The 16383-nt window shown below is 40.6% G+C and overlaps 1 protein-coding gene across 4 annotated transcripts in view; it reads left to right on the top strand.

Annotated features, from left to right (window-relative positions):
• LRRC4C (leucine rich repeat containing 4C) overlaps positions 1-4895 on the top strand; it is a 933364-nt gene extending 928469 nt beyond the window's left edge. For all 4 annotated transcript variants that reach the window (XM_032794464.2, XM_032794453.2, XM_032794483.2 and 1 more), the window contains one exon: positions 2262-4895. In XM_032794464.2, coding sequence (XP_032650355.1) covers positions 2304-4217 — 1914 coding nt within the window. In that variant the 5' untranslated portion in view covers positions 2262-2303 and the 3' untranslated portion in view covers positions 4218-4895. The remainder of the gene's footprint in view (positions 1-2261) is intronic.
• Positions 4896-16383: the final 11488 nt, after the last annotated feature.

Below are 16383 nucleotides of genomic sequence, written 5' to 3'. Positions count from 1 at the left end.
GAAAGCTGAGTAGCAAAAAACAGTGACAAAAAGGGCACTTGGCAGCCTGCAGAACAGCTGCTGCAAAGTAGGCCCTTGATGGTGACGGGATGAGGGGTAACCACAGAGCTATCCCTACAGCTTTTGTGGTTGCATGAGGAGTTCCTCAGTGCATGCCATGCCAGATGCACAATGACCCTTGAGAGCTCTTATGTTAAATATAGTGGGCCAAGTTCTCTTCTCTGCTACACTGAAGACTATGGAATTGCACCAAAGCAATTGAGGGGCGGAAAAAATGGTTCTGTGTTTCTTTGTTTCATTGTTTGCTGATGTGATTCATTATTGAAGCCAAGATGTTTTCGGATAAGACAATAAAAAAAATCACAATACTAAAAACACAAACAACAAAAACTTAATAAAATCTTGCCCAATATTTCAAAAAATATAATCATAGCATGCAATTCAATAGCAAAATCTATCCAACAATATCAATTAATCTTATAAGCAGTAATGGGCTGATTATGGTGTCATATCAGTTTTACACTATTGTAATGTATTGATTTCAGCAGAGTCACTCCTGTTTTTACAACAATGTAGGAAAAATCAGAATCAGGTCTTGATTAATTAAACCTTATCACTTCTCTCTGAGGTTGTTAATATTGACCTTTGTTTTAAAGTTGAAGAAATTAAGACATGGAGAGCAAATGCGACATGGAGAAAGAGAGACAAGTGACTTATGCAAGGTTGCAAGCACATTGGTGTCAGTTTCATCAATAGATACTACAGTGATTGGTGTTTATAAATAGCAAAAATAGACTAGGTAAAGCAGATGGATACAGCCCAGATCTCCTGATTCCCAGTCCTGTGTTTTAACTGATGGACTATGATAGTCAAATTTTAAGAGTGCAAAAGAAAGCCCTTGGTAATTCTGAGATATTGTTGCAAATTACTACCAAGCATGCATAATTAAATTCATAAATATATATTATCAGAACATATGATTATAAAAATTGTCTTTCTTTAAATGAACTGCTGTGATGTACAACATATTTTTTTTAACTAAGATGGCTTTTTACTACAAAATGAAACCATTTGAGGTTTAAAGTGAAAAACCTTTAGCTGATAGTTTTTTGTTCTGCTGAATACATGTATTATGCATCAGGGTGCTCGGGGTTATAAATATGCTTTGAGCTTACTGTAATTTATAAGACTTCACTTGTGGCTGATTTCTAGGAAATTTCATTAATCTCTACAGTGGAGGGACCTTGCAGATAGCAGCAGATTGAAAATGAATCCAAGGCTGGGGGGCTTTAGGAACTACCACAAATGAATCAGCACTGAAAAACTTTGAATGGTGATGATCATTTGCAGAGTGTAAAGGTCTCTCCCACCTCACCCCTTATACTAAAATCTGAAGGAAAATTTTTGGAGATAACAGTGAAATTACCAACCCTGCAGCTACCAAGATATATATATATATTAAATTTAAACAGCTATTCTTTATTTCTGTGTTCAGCACACATTTACTAATGAGTGTTTCTCTGTTGTTGCTGCTGCTGCTAAACCAGAGAATAGAGGAGGAAATATCATGAAATTGAATGAGTCTGTTTAATGGTGGGGGAGAGCTAATGCTCAGCAGTTCTCATAAAGCTTTTTTTTTTAACTGCTCTCCTGAAATAAGCAAAATGTTTTACTAGCATTTTTGTGACCTTCTGCATCCAATTGTAAAAACGTTGCTTGCAATAAATCCCTCATCTTGTTGTCACATTTGCAGTGGTGTACGGGTTCACTTATGCAGTTCTGATTTAAAACAGGGAGTTGGGACTTTCACTTGCACCTGCCAGTGTGTCTTTTTAACAGTTCTTTTATTTAGAATGTGCCCAGCAAGTTTAAAACCATGTATAATTTGGGGGTTCCTATCCTAACCATTATTACCTGTACTTGCTTCTCAGGTTCTTGCCACTGGAATTCTGGGCTTCCCTTCTGTATCTTAAGGATGAGTCTCTCTGCTAAGCACTGTTGTGCTGGTACTGGCTATCTGTCATCCAGTTATGCACATTATAAACTAAAATGAAATATGGACTGAGAGTCTAGTTTCTGGAATGGCCCAAGCTCCACTGCAAGTTAGAGCATGCAGAATTGCAAACATTAAAATCTGTGCCTAATAGAATAGGTAGAGGTTGACTGAAAAGTGTGGAGAAAAATTGATCTATAACATTGTAACTTTTAATATTTAGAGTTAATTTAATGTTATTTTTCCCCTCTTCCTTTCTTTCTTTCAGACAATTCAAATTCCAGAAGGACCAACACCAAATAAATTATGAATGTTGAACAAGATGACCTTACATCCACAGCAGATAATGATAGGTCCTAGGTTTAACAGGGCCCTATTTGACCCCCTGCTTGTGGTGCTACTGGCTCTTCAACTTCTTGTGGTGGCTGGTCTAGTCAGGGCTCAAACTTGCCCTTCTGTCTGCTCCTGCAGCAACCAGTTCAGCAAAGTGATCTGTGTGCGGAAGAATCTGAGAGAGGTTCCAGACGGCATCTCCACCAACACACGGTTATTGAATCTCCATGAGAACCAGATCCAAATAATTAAAGTGAATAGCTTCAAACATTTGAGACACCTGGAAATCTTGCAGCTGAGTAGAAATCACATTAGAACCATTGAAATAGGGGCCTTCAATGGTCTGGCCAATCTCAACACTCTGGAACTTTTTGACAATCGTCTTACCACCATCCCTAATGGGGCTTTTGTATACCTGTCAAAACTGAAAGAGCTTTGGTTAAGAAACAATCCTATTGAGAGCATCCCTTCTTATGCTTTTAACAGAATCCCTTCCCTACGTAGGTTGGATTTGGGGGAGCTAAAAAGGCTTTCATACATCTCAGAAGGTGCCTTTGAAGGTCTATCCAATTTGAGGTATTTGAACCTTGCCATGTGCAACCTTCGAGAGATCCCTAATCTCACACCACTCATAAAACTGGATGAGTTAGATCTTTCTGGGAACCATCTGACAGCCATCAGGCCAGGGTCCTTCCAAGGATTAATGCATCTTCAAAAATTGTGGATAATACAGTCCCAGATTCAAGTGATTGAAAGGAATGCCTTTGATAACCTTCAATCACTGGTGGAAATCAACCTGGCACACAACAACCTAACACTACTGCCTCATGATCTCTTCACACCACTCCGCCTAGAAAGGATCCACCTGCACCACAATCCTTGGAACTGCAACTGTGACATTCTTTGGCTCAGCTGGTGGATTAAGGACAAAGCGCCCTCCAACACTGCATGCTGTGCTCGCTGCAACACACCTCCCAGTTTGAAAGGAAGGTACATCGGTGAGCTGGACCTGAATTATTTCACGTGTTATGCTCCGGTGATAGTGGAGCCACCAGCAGACCTCAACGTCACAGAAGGCATGGCTGCAGAACTGAAATGCCGAGCATCAACCTCCCTGACCTCTGTATCTTGGATTACTCCAAATGGATCGGTTATGACACATGGGGCATACAGAGTTCGGATTGCTGTGCTCAGTGATGGCACATTAAATTTTACAAAGGTGACCATGCAAGACACGGGCTTGTATACCTGCATGGTGAGTAACTCTGTTGGGAATACTACAGCTTCTGCCACACTGAACGTCACTGCACTGGACAATGGTTACACATACTTTTCAACTGTCACAGTAGAGACTATGGAACCTTCTCAGGATGAGGCACGGACCACAGAGCAGATTGGGCCCACACCAGTTATTGACTGGGAGACCACCAATGTGACAACTTCTCTTACTCCACAGAGCACAAGGTCGACAGAGAAAACGTTTACCATCCCAGTGACAGATGCAAGCAATGGGATCCCAGGAATAGATGAGGTTATGAAGACTACCAAAATCATAATTGGTTGTTTTGTGGCTATCACTCTCATGGCCGCTGTGATGCTGGTAATTTTCTACAAAATGAGGAAACAGCATCACCGGCAGAACCACCATGCTCCAACACGGACTGTAGAGATCATTAACGTGGATGATGAGCTTACAGGTGATACACCCATAGAGAGTCACTTGCCCATGCCAGCGATAGAGCATGAGCACCTAAATCATTACAACTCTTATAAGTCTCCTTTCAACCACACAACAACAGTTAACACAATAAATTCAATACACAGTTCAGTGCATGAACCGTTATTGATCCGAATGAACTCAAAAGACAATGTACAAGAGACTCAGATCTAAAATATTTACAAAATTGGGGGGAGGGGAAATACAAAAAAGACGGTTTATAAAACAAATGACACAAATGACTGGGCTAAATCTGTTTCAAAAAAAGTGTCTTTACAAAAAAAAGAAATTTATTTATTAAAAATTCTATTGTGATCTAAAGCAGACAAAATTATGTGTATTCCTCAAAACCTCTTTTTGCTGCACTTATTTACCCCTCTTCCTCCTTTCTCCCTCCCCTACCTGCCCCAACCCCATTTGCCATATTTTTCATAGGAGATCTTGATTCCCTAAAAGAACTGGTCTAGGAAATTTTGTAAGAATTCTGTCATACTTTGGGAATTTTTATGGTGAACTCTAGTGGTGAGATTCAGTCGATTTTGTCTCTTATTTCTGTTTTATTTTTTCTTTTCTCATACCCTTCTTGAAATGGTTCTACGGGGAATGGAGCATTAGTAGTAGATTTGTAAGTGAGAAACAAGGAACAAGCAACAATAACAACAACAAGCAAAGTCTTTTATTTTTTATTTTTCATGTAATGACCTGTTCTGTATTTGCCAAGAGGACCATTCTGTGGAAGAAGAAACAAAAATCTAAGAAATTAATTTACTTGTGAACATCTACAAAAAACACGATCTTTTAAACAATTATAGAACCAGAATTTGTAGTTCAAACACTAAAATAAGATTATAAATAAAATATTGTTGTTTTTTTTCTGTACTCGGATACAGCTTATTTTCAGTGTGGCTTTCAAAAATTAAAAGTTTCTTAGAAATTTTACAGTATTCTGCTGTGATGGTCTAAAACATGACAGCTTAAGAGTATTACTGCCGTATTTTGGATCATTACTGAAGAATAGCATTATTTTTATTTTAGTATATATAACAGCATACTAGATAATAAAAATACCTGACTTTTAATGCAAAATTATAATGACTCAGTGTAAGAGAACTTTCAATGATCTCCATTGTATTCAAAGAAGTATTCTGCAGTCTGCAAAAGATGTCTACACAGAGTTCAGGTACAAAAGGGCTGGCTAGACAATGGTGGAAGTTTTGTTCTTATTTTAAAGAAATGTTACTTGTACATGGGTGGGGGGGAGTCTTGTCAAAATTAATAATATTGCTTTTAATCTTCAAAGCCAGACATTTTGATTGCTTTGGAAGGTCTCCTACCTGTAAATATGAAATCTGTTTAGATACCTAAGATACATTTCTGAGTCCATGTTCCTAATGGTTGCAAAATGAAATCAAGGTGCTTTGAAAGCAGTGGATTAACCCAGAAGAAAAATCAGTCTAACACACCCTTTTGGCCAAATTCACAGATAAGTCCAAGTTGCTGTAACCTGCACCTTCTTTTGGTCCCCTTTACATGTATGTGATGCCCTGACTGAAAGGATAAATGCTCTAGTGAATATTACAGCAGAAAGTCTAATCTAAAGAGGAAACTGGAGAGAGGTGACACTGAATAACAATGTGCAGGAAGCATAAATATAGTGCAGAGAGAAACTCAAAGTCCTATAATAATCAGAAAAATATTTGGGGACATTATCCTTCAATGTATTACATGAAAAGTAATATGTACTCTAAGGGAATTTTAATAGGGGTTGAAGAAAGATATGGATTACACATACTGAAATACTGGAGAGAAGGTTGTTTTATGACTACTTTGCCTGCTAGTCCTCCACTTGAAATGCACTGCTTCATTTTAGTAGTGTTCCTATTGAATTCCATATGGACATTGTGGCATAGTCTATCCAGAAACATTGCAGATGCATTTTGTTCAAGGTAAGGTGTTCAGATATTATGGTGATGAGAGTCATATAAGAACCTATGTAGAAAATCTCTAGTCTATACAGGAGGTGCATTTTGCCTAAGGTGTCTGCTCCATCCAGTAGCACTGGAGGTGTATTAAATTTTTGTCTCTTGTGCCTTGGCCATCTGGAAGCAGCAGATTGGCTGTTGGGGAGCTTTCCATTACAAAAATTGTGTCCACTTTTTTGATTAAAATGCTGCTGAGCGCTATTTTTTAAAGCATAGAATGTTAATTGAGCTACAGCTTGATCCTATTCTTAATCAAAGATTTTAAAGAAATAAATAAAAATACATAGAAAATTGTAAAATACTCCCTCTCCCTCCCTCCCCCCATGGATATCCTTAGCTGCTCATTATAAGGTTAAGGAAAAGACCTGTTTTGGCATTATCTTGGGGGAGGAGAAGAGGAGAGGATGGTGGCTTATGCATATTAATGCCGAAAGGGGTTGGAAAGGCTTAGATGGTTCCCCCACACAGAGTTTATTCAAGTTTAAAGTAGCTAGAGCCCTGCAGTTTCAGCTTCTGATGTTTGCATACTGTTGGGAGATGTCCCACAAATGGACAGGAGACTAACGGAGTACACCTGACTCTGTCGAAAATCCCCCTCCCCCTGAGATTAACAGACACTATCAGCTAGATTAAGGTGCAACATTTTGATCATGTATAGGAAGCAGGAAGTGAAACTAACTGGTCTAATTTTATTTGTCAAATGAAATGCAAAAAAAAATAAACATCAACAAGGAACAGTAAATCAATATTTTAAATGCTCATGATTTGAATAAATAAGGTGTTCTTAGTGATATGGTAGGAGATTCTGTCTACCTGTGGTTTATTACAGCTGACCAAAAAAATGGCAATTATTTTTCCAGGATATTAGGGGGGCAAGAGTTGTCTGTGTGTGTGTGTGTTTGTTTGTTTGTTTTGTTTTTGGTCAAAATGTCCTGAGAGAATTTTTTGGTTTTTCAAAAAATAACTGTAACCGAAATTGTGAATGGGAGGGTGGGGAGAGGAAGTTTTCAAAAACGGTTTTTGATCATTATTTTTGTACTGAAAATTTTTTGGTTCTGATTGTTCATCAAAATATTTTTTTGTGAAAAAAGTTAATCAGCCAGCTCGACTGATCCATTTGAAACCACATCAATGCTGACACCCACGGAGGGCTCTGCATTCTTGTTAGCCCCTGAAGATTCCTCTTGTTTTTCCCTACTTCTCTGCTACCCAGCTGTGGCACTGTCATTGCCTTTCCAACCCAGAATAACTGCACAGGGCCCTCCCCAGAGCTAGTCAACACCATACCTTTAATGCCAGAGGGTATATGGAATAATGTGAGAGAAGTCACTAGCTACTGCAACTCTGCCACTTCAGGTTAGAAGCTGAGAATGAAGCCTATATGTCCTGTATGGCAGAGGACAGCTACCAGGTTGCTATGATGAATTTGCTCATATTGGTGACACTCTAGATGAGCTATGAAATATTATTTCTTGCACAGGAGCAATAAATGTAATCTTGATTATGAAGTGTCTTTTTTTTAGTGTACATGTGGGAAAAGGTAACATAATTTTCAATTCACCTGATCAAGTTGTACAGAGTTAGCTGCTTTCTTCTACAAATACAAATTGCAGAGGATTTTTTTCTCACGAATAATCTTCAAGTGCACAAAAAGAGGTATGATTATAGGCCTTGAAGTATGCGGGAGCGTGAGAAAAAACAAATAGGTTGCATAACATGAGCATGTTATATTACTCTGAAACACGCTAAATGTACAAAAATTGTTATGTTGCTGGATTTCTCTTTCTAAAGAGAATAGTCTGTGCATTAAAAAAATAATGTGGAAGGGTTTCCAGATGCCATTTTACATAGATGACACTATGGGTCAGGTGCAGTATAAGAAAAAGGGGAAAACTAAACTGACATTGTATTTGGAATCTGACAGTCTAGATTTGATGTGGTGTGAGTATTACCCATAACTTCTGCTGAAGGCTTCACTGGTATGAGATATGAGCTTTATTTACCACAGTCCTTTGGACAAGAAGGATGAAGAATTCCATAAAGCTGTTTTCCCCTTCTCTCAAGTGCATATTCCCATATATTCATGTCTTAAGTATAGCATTTTTTATTAATTAATTAAGCCTTGCTTTTCTTTTTGAGATCCAAAAGATAAAGGTCCAGGAAACATTAGAAGCGGAAGGGGCAGAACCTGTACAATTTCACTGCAAATAAATACATAAAACCAAGTTTTAGCCTAGTCTCCATGATATAGTAAGAACTACATATATTACCAGTTGTCTCAAATGTCTCTTTTCTTCCTCAGTATAAATATGCATGTATGACCAAAGATGCACTTAATCTATTGGCACACGGCTCTAGCAGCTCCATTTACAGTTGTTTTAGTAATTACCAGAGATGAATGTTGTAATGAGTACTGAGTACCAGTGATTATAGTCTCTGTATTGGCATTAACTGGCAAAAGCCTCCACTTCCGCTGCTATTCAGATAGTGCAGAACTGGTGAGGGAATCATGGGCATGCATAGCTGTGGGCAGATACCTAGGAGCCTACCCAGTGGGGCTGCAGTGACTGGGTACCATGAAGCCTGTCTTTGTGGTGGTTCCCTGTGCACAGCCACACAGCAAGGATCCGGATGGGAAGAGTATTGTTGTAGGGGTGCAGTTTCACTGGCTGCTCCCTGCCTCAGAGGACAGATGCAGTAGTTAGTAAGGACTAAAGTAATGCAGCATCCAGTGCATAGTGACTGGAAATAGGAGGGGAATTTCCTTCTTTTCAGTCTCTGGTTAACTCCGCTATGCCAAACCAAGCTCCAAGTCTTATGGCTGAATCCCATACATTGACCTACATTGTGAATTTTGCATCAGTGGAAAAGTCATCATATTTTCATAAATGTTGCTCTGGAGCAGCCTGGCTTAGTGGGTAATGCACTAGAATGTGACTCTGGAGACCTGGGGTCTTTTCCTGGCTCTGCTATTGTCTTGCTGGGTGAGCCTGGACAATGTCTTTGCCTCTGGGTGGGGCAGGGTTCCTCTTACAATGTCTTTGCTTCTCCTGGCTCCCTGGTCAGGAGTCCTGTGAAGGTTTTGGCTGGCTCTCAGTTGCAGATGCCAGGCTGGATCTCTGCCTCTCTGGCATCTGTAGAGCTGGAATTGCCCTCACCCACGCACTAGATCCCACAGGACATCAAAGGCTCCCTTGGTGGGGAGTAGGAGTTAATTAGACTCCCTGAGCAATTCTGTTTCTTTCTGAGCTCCAACTCAAAACTGAAATTAAACCTAGTCTCTTTGTTTCTCAGACTGTCCCCTCCCACTGACTCATCATTGGCCCAGCAAATTTACCCCATGCTGAAGCCTCCCTAGTTGCCTCTGCAAGACATGATAGTTCATATTGTCCTCACTCCTGACTACAAGCATGCTGGAAATCGTGTTAGAGGGTGCTAGTAGCCATTATTGCTGTAGTCCATAGGGTAGGATCCCCTAGAGCAGGGGTAGGCAACCTATGGCATGTGTGCCGAAGGCAGCATGCGAGTGGATTTTCAGTGGCACTCTCACTGCCTGGGTCCTGGCCACCAGTCTGGGGGGCTCTGCATTTTAATTTAATTTTAAATGAAGCTTCTTAAACATTTTTTTAAAAAACCTTATTTACTTTACATACAACAGTAGTTTAGTTATATATTATAGACTTATAGAAAGAGATCTTCAAAAATGTTAAAATGTATTACTGGCACACGAAACTTTAAATTAGAGTGAATAAATGAAGACTCAGCACAGTACTTCTGAAAGGTTGCCCACCCCTGCCCTAGAGACTAGTCCAGAGTTCCAGAAGCTGGAAAATTTTAAGATGGGATTATACCTAAGTGATTTACATCAAGGAGGATTTGACCTGTGGCAGTCAGCAGGCTACCAGAGCACATGTATTCTTGCTGTCATTCCTTTATAGCTTACATTTATACGGTATGTTGTATCCTGAAAGCTCCCAAAATGCTTTACAAATCGCTGGGTAAGTGAACCTATCTTGAATCCTATCTGAGGTTCACAAATGTTCCAACCCCATTCCAGTACTTTATTTTGGCTGAATGAGGAAACACTGAAGTACCCAGAGAGGTGACTATGGTTATTTCATATGGACAAAGATAGGGAAAAAATCTATATTTTTTGCAACTTCGAAGAATTTCATATTAAAATATGGTAGAAGATCATTATATTTTTTCTGACATGAAGAAGGAATTTCTAGAGTGATTAAAGCATGCACTGGTAGTCAGGACTCCTCTGGGGGTTCTGAGAAAACATATGCCTCATGTCAGCCCTAACACTCTCTAATATTAATGAAAACATTTCTCCATACTCAGGGACTGCAAATACAAGGATTCCGGCTGCCCTGTCTACTGCGGATGTGTGTGGACTTCCTGGACCTTCTAATTTGCTTGCACACGCATACAGCAGCATCTAGAATCTGATCTTTCAACTCTGGAATACTCTCCCAGGAAGAAAAGATGCAGAAAACCTCTGTTAGGTCATCTAGTTTCTCTCCCCAGCCAGCACAGGTTCACTCCCTGTGATCTCCAGGGGTTGCTTGAGTCTGGTTCTAAAGGTTTCAACAATGAAATTTCCTGCATTTTCTCTGATTCTGTATTTCAGTAACAACATTTTGTTATGTATCCAGGGCTTCAGAAGGCTGTTTTGGATCTGGTTACCAATCAAAAGAGTAAGGGTAAGTTATAGTGGTAGTTTAATAATTAGATCATTATTAATACAACTGTACTTTAGTTCCCTATCAGGGGGAGGCAATAATAAATTATAAATAATTTATTATGATACCAGAGAGCAAGCAAGAGAGTTCATATACTATGAAAAACATGCATGTGTGTGCATGTGCGCGCGCACACACACGCACGTATATATGCAGTGTGGTATTATTTAAGAGTGGTATACTACAGATGGGATTAGAGAAATGAAAAAGGAAACATACATATGGAGAAAGAGAGAAAGTAATGGATGAGTTGTGGTGGATGTCCAGGAGAACTGAACTGAGGTGTCTGCAAAAGAGATTTGGTCACTTAAGTACTTATCTCCAGTAATTGAATCCATCTCCTTCCCTCCCCCCGCAAAGGAAAGCTGTGGTTCGGTTGTTTCAACATAGAGATGGATTTTTCTTTTGCCTCTGCCACTACCTTATTGTGTAGATTTAAGTCTTTGTCTTAACTAGAGCTGGTCTGAAATTTTTTCACAAAATGATTTTTCCTCAGAAAATGATGATTCACTGAAACCTGTATTGTTTTGCGGGACCATACCAGTTTCAACAAAACTGTTGTTGGGAAAAACTCCTCAGGTCCAGGATAGAATTGTGGGGCAAAGAGACAGAGAACCCCCACAATAGCCAATAGCCCAGAACATGCACCTGGGACATGGGAGATCCACAATTCACATTCTTTCTCTGCCTGATATGTGTCAGGGACTGGCACCCAGGTCTCACTCCTCCCAGGAGAAAATGCCAGTCACAAGTTATTGGATGTTGTGGGAGTGGGGGAGCGGGGAGGTTCTCTCAATTTCTCCTCTTAGAGCTATTCCACTGTGTATACATAATTAAATGAATATTAATTGAGTCAGGAATTGATGCAGTAGACTTGTGGTTAGGTCACTCACCTAGGAAGTAGGAAAGTCAGCTTCAAGTCCCTCCTCTGATTCAGATGGAGCAGCAACTTGAATCTGGTGTCACATTTCTTAGGTGTGTACCCTTACCACCAGTAGCTATTCTGGGCTGCCTGTCTCTCTTTTTGGTTTATTATAAAAATATCAAAAGTTATTGGTTTCATGTCATTGCGGACTGGTAAAATATTTGAAATCATGGAAATTTTCACAGCTCTAGTCTTAACTTCTCTGTACCTCAGTTTGCCCATCTGTAAGAAACTGGGATACAGGGCTGGCTCCAGGGTTTTTGCCGCCCCAAGCAGCGAAAAGGAAAAAAAAAAAAAAAAAGCTGCAATTGGGATCTGCAGCTCTACTGCCGCCGCTTCAGTCTTCAGCAGCAATTCGGTGGCTGGTCCTTTGCTCTAAAAGGGAGTGAGAGACCCACTGCTGACTTGCCGCTGAAGACCCGGACGTGCCGCCCCTCACCATTGGCTGCCCCAAGCAGCTGCTTGCTGGGCTGGTGCCTGGAGCCGCCCTTCTGGGATAACAGTGTTTTACTGTCCTTTGAGATCTTAGATGAAATGGGCTATAAGTACTAAAAGATGGAACTCAGATACCTATCAGGTAAGCATATTACTTAGTTGGGAAGACTCTAAGAAGAGGATTTTACCATCCATTGTGTAACTCTGTTCAGGAGTAGTGTTCTTTGATCCAGCAGCAGAGGCCATCACAATGTGAACAGTGTGTGTTTTGAATAATGGGACTATACTCAGTACTATGTGCTATGCACACATGAATTCCTCATTATTCTTTCAGTTGAACAAACCAGTTTTATATTTGTCACCAAGACTTCTAAAATCAGTAGTCACTTTTCTGAGTGCCTCAGTTTTGGGGGGCTCAACCTAAGCCACAGTAAAGGGCCTGAATTTTCAGAAACTGCTGAACTGTTTAAAAATCAGAACGTTTTAAGGCATCTCAAGTTGGGTTACTCAAAAATCAAGGAACTTAAAATCACTTGTCTCTGTTAAAAATCTCATATATGTCACTTCAGAGCAACTGATCATTTTAAACATCACAGACATGGGCAGATTTTATTTTGGATGCCTATTCTTTTTGGCATGGACCTGTCATATTGGTATGCTACACTGCTTGTAATCCACATTAACTCAATATGGGTCTTTGACCACTTTTAAAGATGTATCTGCTACTAATGGGCCTTATCCTTACCTCAAGCAATAGAGGCAAATGGTTTTAAATCTGGAGGTCCTAGGTTCAGTCCTCATAGAAAAGCCAATTAGATGCATTGGCTAAAATGTCCAAAAGTACCTGAGCCATTTTTAGAGCTCTAATCCAAGTGACTTAGGCACCTGACAGTCTAAGTCCCATTGGCTTTTATGAAACCTGGAGTGCTAAATGCCTATGTCACTTTTGAAAATGGAACTTAGGTTCCTAAGACACTTATGACTAGATCAAAAAAGGATTTAGGTATTAAAACACTTCACTCCTAGGTATACTACCACCTAGTGTAATCCTTGGGCCTGAGTTAGCTGCCCCAACTGCTCATACACTGCATGAGGGAAATTAAGCATTTAAAAAACAGTCATCATAAGCCAGTAAGCTGAGTCAGAGCATGAGGGTGAGATTTAGGGCCCAGATTCACAAGGCACTTAGGTGTCTAACTCCCTTTGATCTAGGCCTTAGGCATCTCACTGACAGGTTGGAGGGAGGTGCCTATCTCTGTTTAGGATTCTCAGCTGTGAATTTGGTCCTCAAGTTGGATGTCTAAACCAGGTCACCCTTTCTCACAAAGGATACGTTTACACAACCTCTGGATGTGAGCCTCCCAGCTGGGACTGACAGACTCAGGCTAACAGGTGTGATGGGGCAAGGCCAGATGGCTATAGTAAAGTACTGAGAAACAGCTATGTTAGCCCCAGGCTAAACAAATCCCTAGTACCCTGGTAACCAAATGACAGTTGCTCCAGGTTAATCAAGGCACCTGGAGCCAATTAAGACCTTTCTAGAAGGCAGTAGAGATAGCTACTTTAATTAGAACACCTGCAGCCAATCAAGGCAGGCTTTAATCAGGCACCTGGTTTAAAAAGGAGCTCACTCCAGTCAGGCAGGGAGGAGCCAGAGAGAAGGAGTGTGTGTGAGGAGCTGTGGAGTGAACTGCTGGAGGATTGAGGAGGACAAGCATTATCAGGCACTAGGAGGAAGGTCCTGTGATGAGGACAAAGAAGGTGTTTGGAGGAAGCCATGGGGAAGTAGCCCAGGGAGTTGTAGCTGTCATGCAGCTGTTACAGGAGGCACTATAGACAGCTGTGATCCACAGGCCCTGGGCTGGAACCCAGAGTAGAGGGCTGGCCGGGTTCCCCCCAAACCTCCCAACTCCTGATCAAACATAGGAGGAGCTGACTCAGACTGTGGGTTCCACAAGAAGGGAAGATCACTGAGGTGAACAAATCTGCCAATAAGCGCAGGACCCACCAAGGTGGAGGAGGAACTTTGTCACACAGGCCTTGTGCTGGTGCTCTAAAACTAGCTGTATAGACAGCACTTTCAAGTTGTAACTTGGGCTGGAGCTCAGGCTCTGAAGCCTAGGAGCCGGAGGTGAGGGAGGGGTTTCAGAACCTCAACTTCAGCCTGAGTCTCAGGTTCAAAGCAGTGTCAACACAGCTATTTTTGGAGCACTAGCATGACCCCTATTAGCCCATGTCTGTCAAGCCATGGTTTTGAGAATGTCAGTGGCACCTAAATGCTGGACTTAAGCGCTTAGAACCTGTCTGGATCTAGCTCGTAGGCACTTTTAAAATGCTATGCATTATAACACTTGGGTAACAACCCTCCTCATGTCCTTGCAGCTAGTGTCTCCTTCTCTGTCTCTGGTACCCTACATGTTTTTGTATTCGTCTGCCATTTCTAAACAAATTGGCTCTGAGAGACAAGTTTATGGAATGCTGTTTAATTTTTCCAGTGCCGCACATCTCTTTCCTTATAATCAAGTATGCTCTTAATGCCATGGGTTTGAAAACAAGAATTATCTTCTTTGGGCATCTGAAATGTTAAAGCTTGCAAGTCATGTCTAGGCTCATCTTCTAAAAAACAAGCAAATAAAAGTGCTCTAAAGTTGTTCAAAAATAATTGCATGAACAAGTGATGGTTTTTCCCTCTTTTTCTCCCATCTTTTCTCTTTCCTCAACAGCTGCTTCTTCTTTGACTCTGCATCCAGCTCATCAAGGCCCCTGTCAAATTGGCATCAAGTCTAAGACTGTCGGTCACCATGGCCTGTATGTAAGGCTTCAGCAGCCTCACAGACATCTTTTTTTCCATTATAAATGTCATTGCCTAGTTCCAGAGTGTTCAGCACAGAATGGATGTGGGCATTATTGGCAGTCATCTCTTATTTCTCCTGTCTGGAAAATATTGGCTCAGGGGAGTTTCCTTTTCTATATCCCTGCTGATTTCTGACACTGCAATGGGGAGACAATCAATTCTTTACCAAAAAAGATTTCTTTAGCTCATCCAGAGCTTTCATTAATGAGACAAAGTGGCTGCCTGCTCAGAAAAAGAAGAATGGAGTAGAAGGTACAGTGGGTGGGGAGAAAAGAGAAGGGTGAAATGAGCACTATTGAGAGAGAAGAAGAGTATAATGAACAGAGAAAGGGGATGAAAAGAAGGGAGAGAAAGAGGGTAATCCCCCCTTTCATGGCTCTCCTTGTCTTCTCTCATTCATTTTTTTTTTTTTTGCATTCCATCTTGTCTCCTCCTTGATGCAAGAAGATCCCACAGTGGTTGGCATATTATAGAGAGATTAAATTGAAAACTCTCAGACCATTAAAAAAAAGGTAATGTAAAACCAACACATAGGATTGAGTACAGGTGTCTAATCAGGTGTGGGTCACACCCATCTCAGATGATTTTTTTAGGGTGTTTTGATGTTATACAGCTAAGAGAAATAGGATGACAGTAAACATGTGAAAAATTAGATTGAATGGTTGGAAAATATTCCAAACAGATTTGTTAGACTGGAAAACAGCCTCTCAAGGGAAGTAATGGAAAATTTTATACCAGGGTGGCAAAACCTGTGGCTCGAGAGCCACATGTGGATCTTTTACAGTTAAAGTGCAGCTCATAGAGTTCCCACCTCCCATTCTCTGCCTACCAGACTTGGGGGCATGTGTTTTATTGCATTACCCTTCAGGTGCTTTTTGACTTTACTCTTTATATTTTCTTTGTCTCCTGTGTATGTTCCCTTCTTTGCCTGTCCACTTCCCCCTAATACACATCCTTTTCACCCAGATAGTCACTCTGAAGTGCAGTTGTAAAATTTAAATCCAGGATGCATCTAATTAAAAAAAAAATTGTATTAATGAAACCTAATGTCAGATAAGATATCCCTCCAACACATCAACTTCCAATTCTCACCACCACCAAGGCTCCTGACTCTCAAAAAAGATGGGGATTCACATAGTAGATACAGTCTCTATAATTGCCTTGTCACCACCAAATTGCATAGATTGGGTACACCCTTTTATAGAATCCTTTCCCAGAATGCTTTTCTTGGTAGCTGCTCCTTTAAATTAGGCAGAGACAAGCAGCTCCAGCCTTAAAATGACCCTTGTCCATGTGACTGCTACAGACTACTCCTCCCTGCCTTCCAGCTGGTAAGTATTTTAAGCTCCTTTTATGTTTTCTTCTAGTGTTCCATTTTCTCTTAATAGTAAGGAAG

Source organism: Chelonoidis abingdonii, chromosome 4 (assembly GCF_003597395.2).
Source record: "Chelonoidis abingdonii isolate Lonesome George chromosome 4, CheloAbing_2.0, whole genome shotgun sequence".
Classification (NCBI taxonomy): Eukaryota; Metazoa; Chordata; order Testudines; family Testudinidae; genus Chelonoidis; species Chelonoidis abingdonii.
The sequence above is the reverse complement of the archived record's forward strand: the minus strand, read 5'-3'. Positions and strand labels throughout refer to the sequence as shown.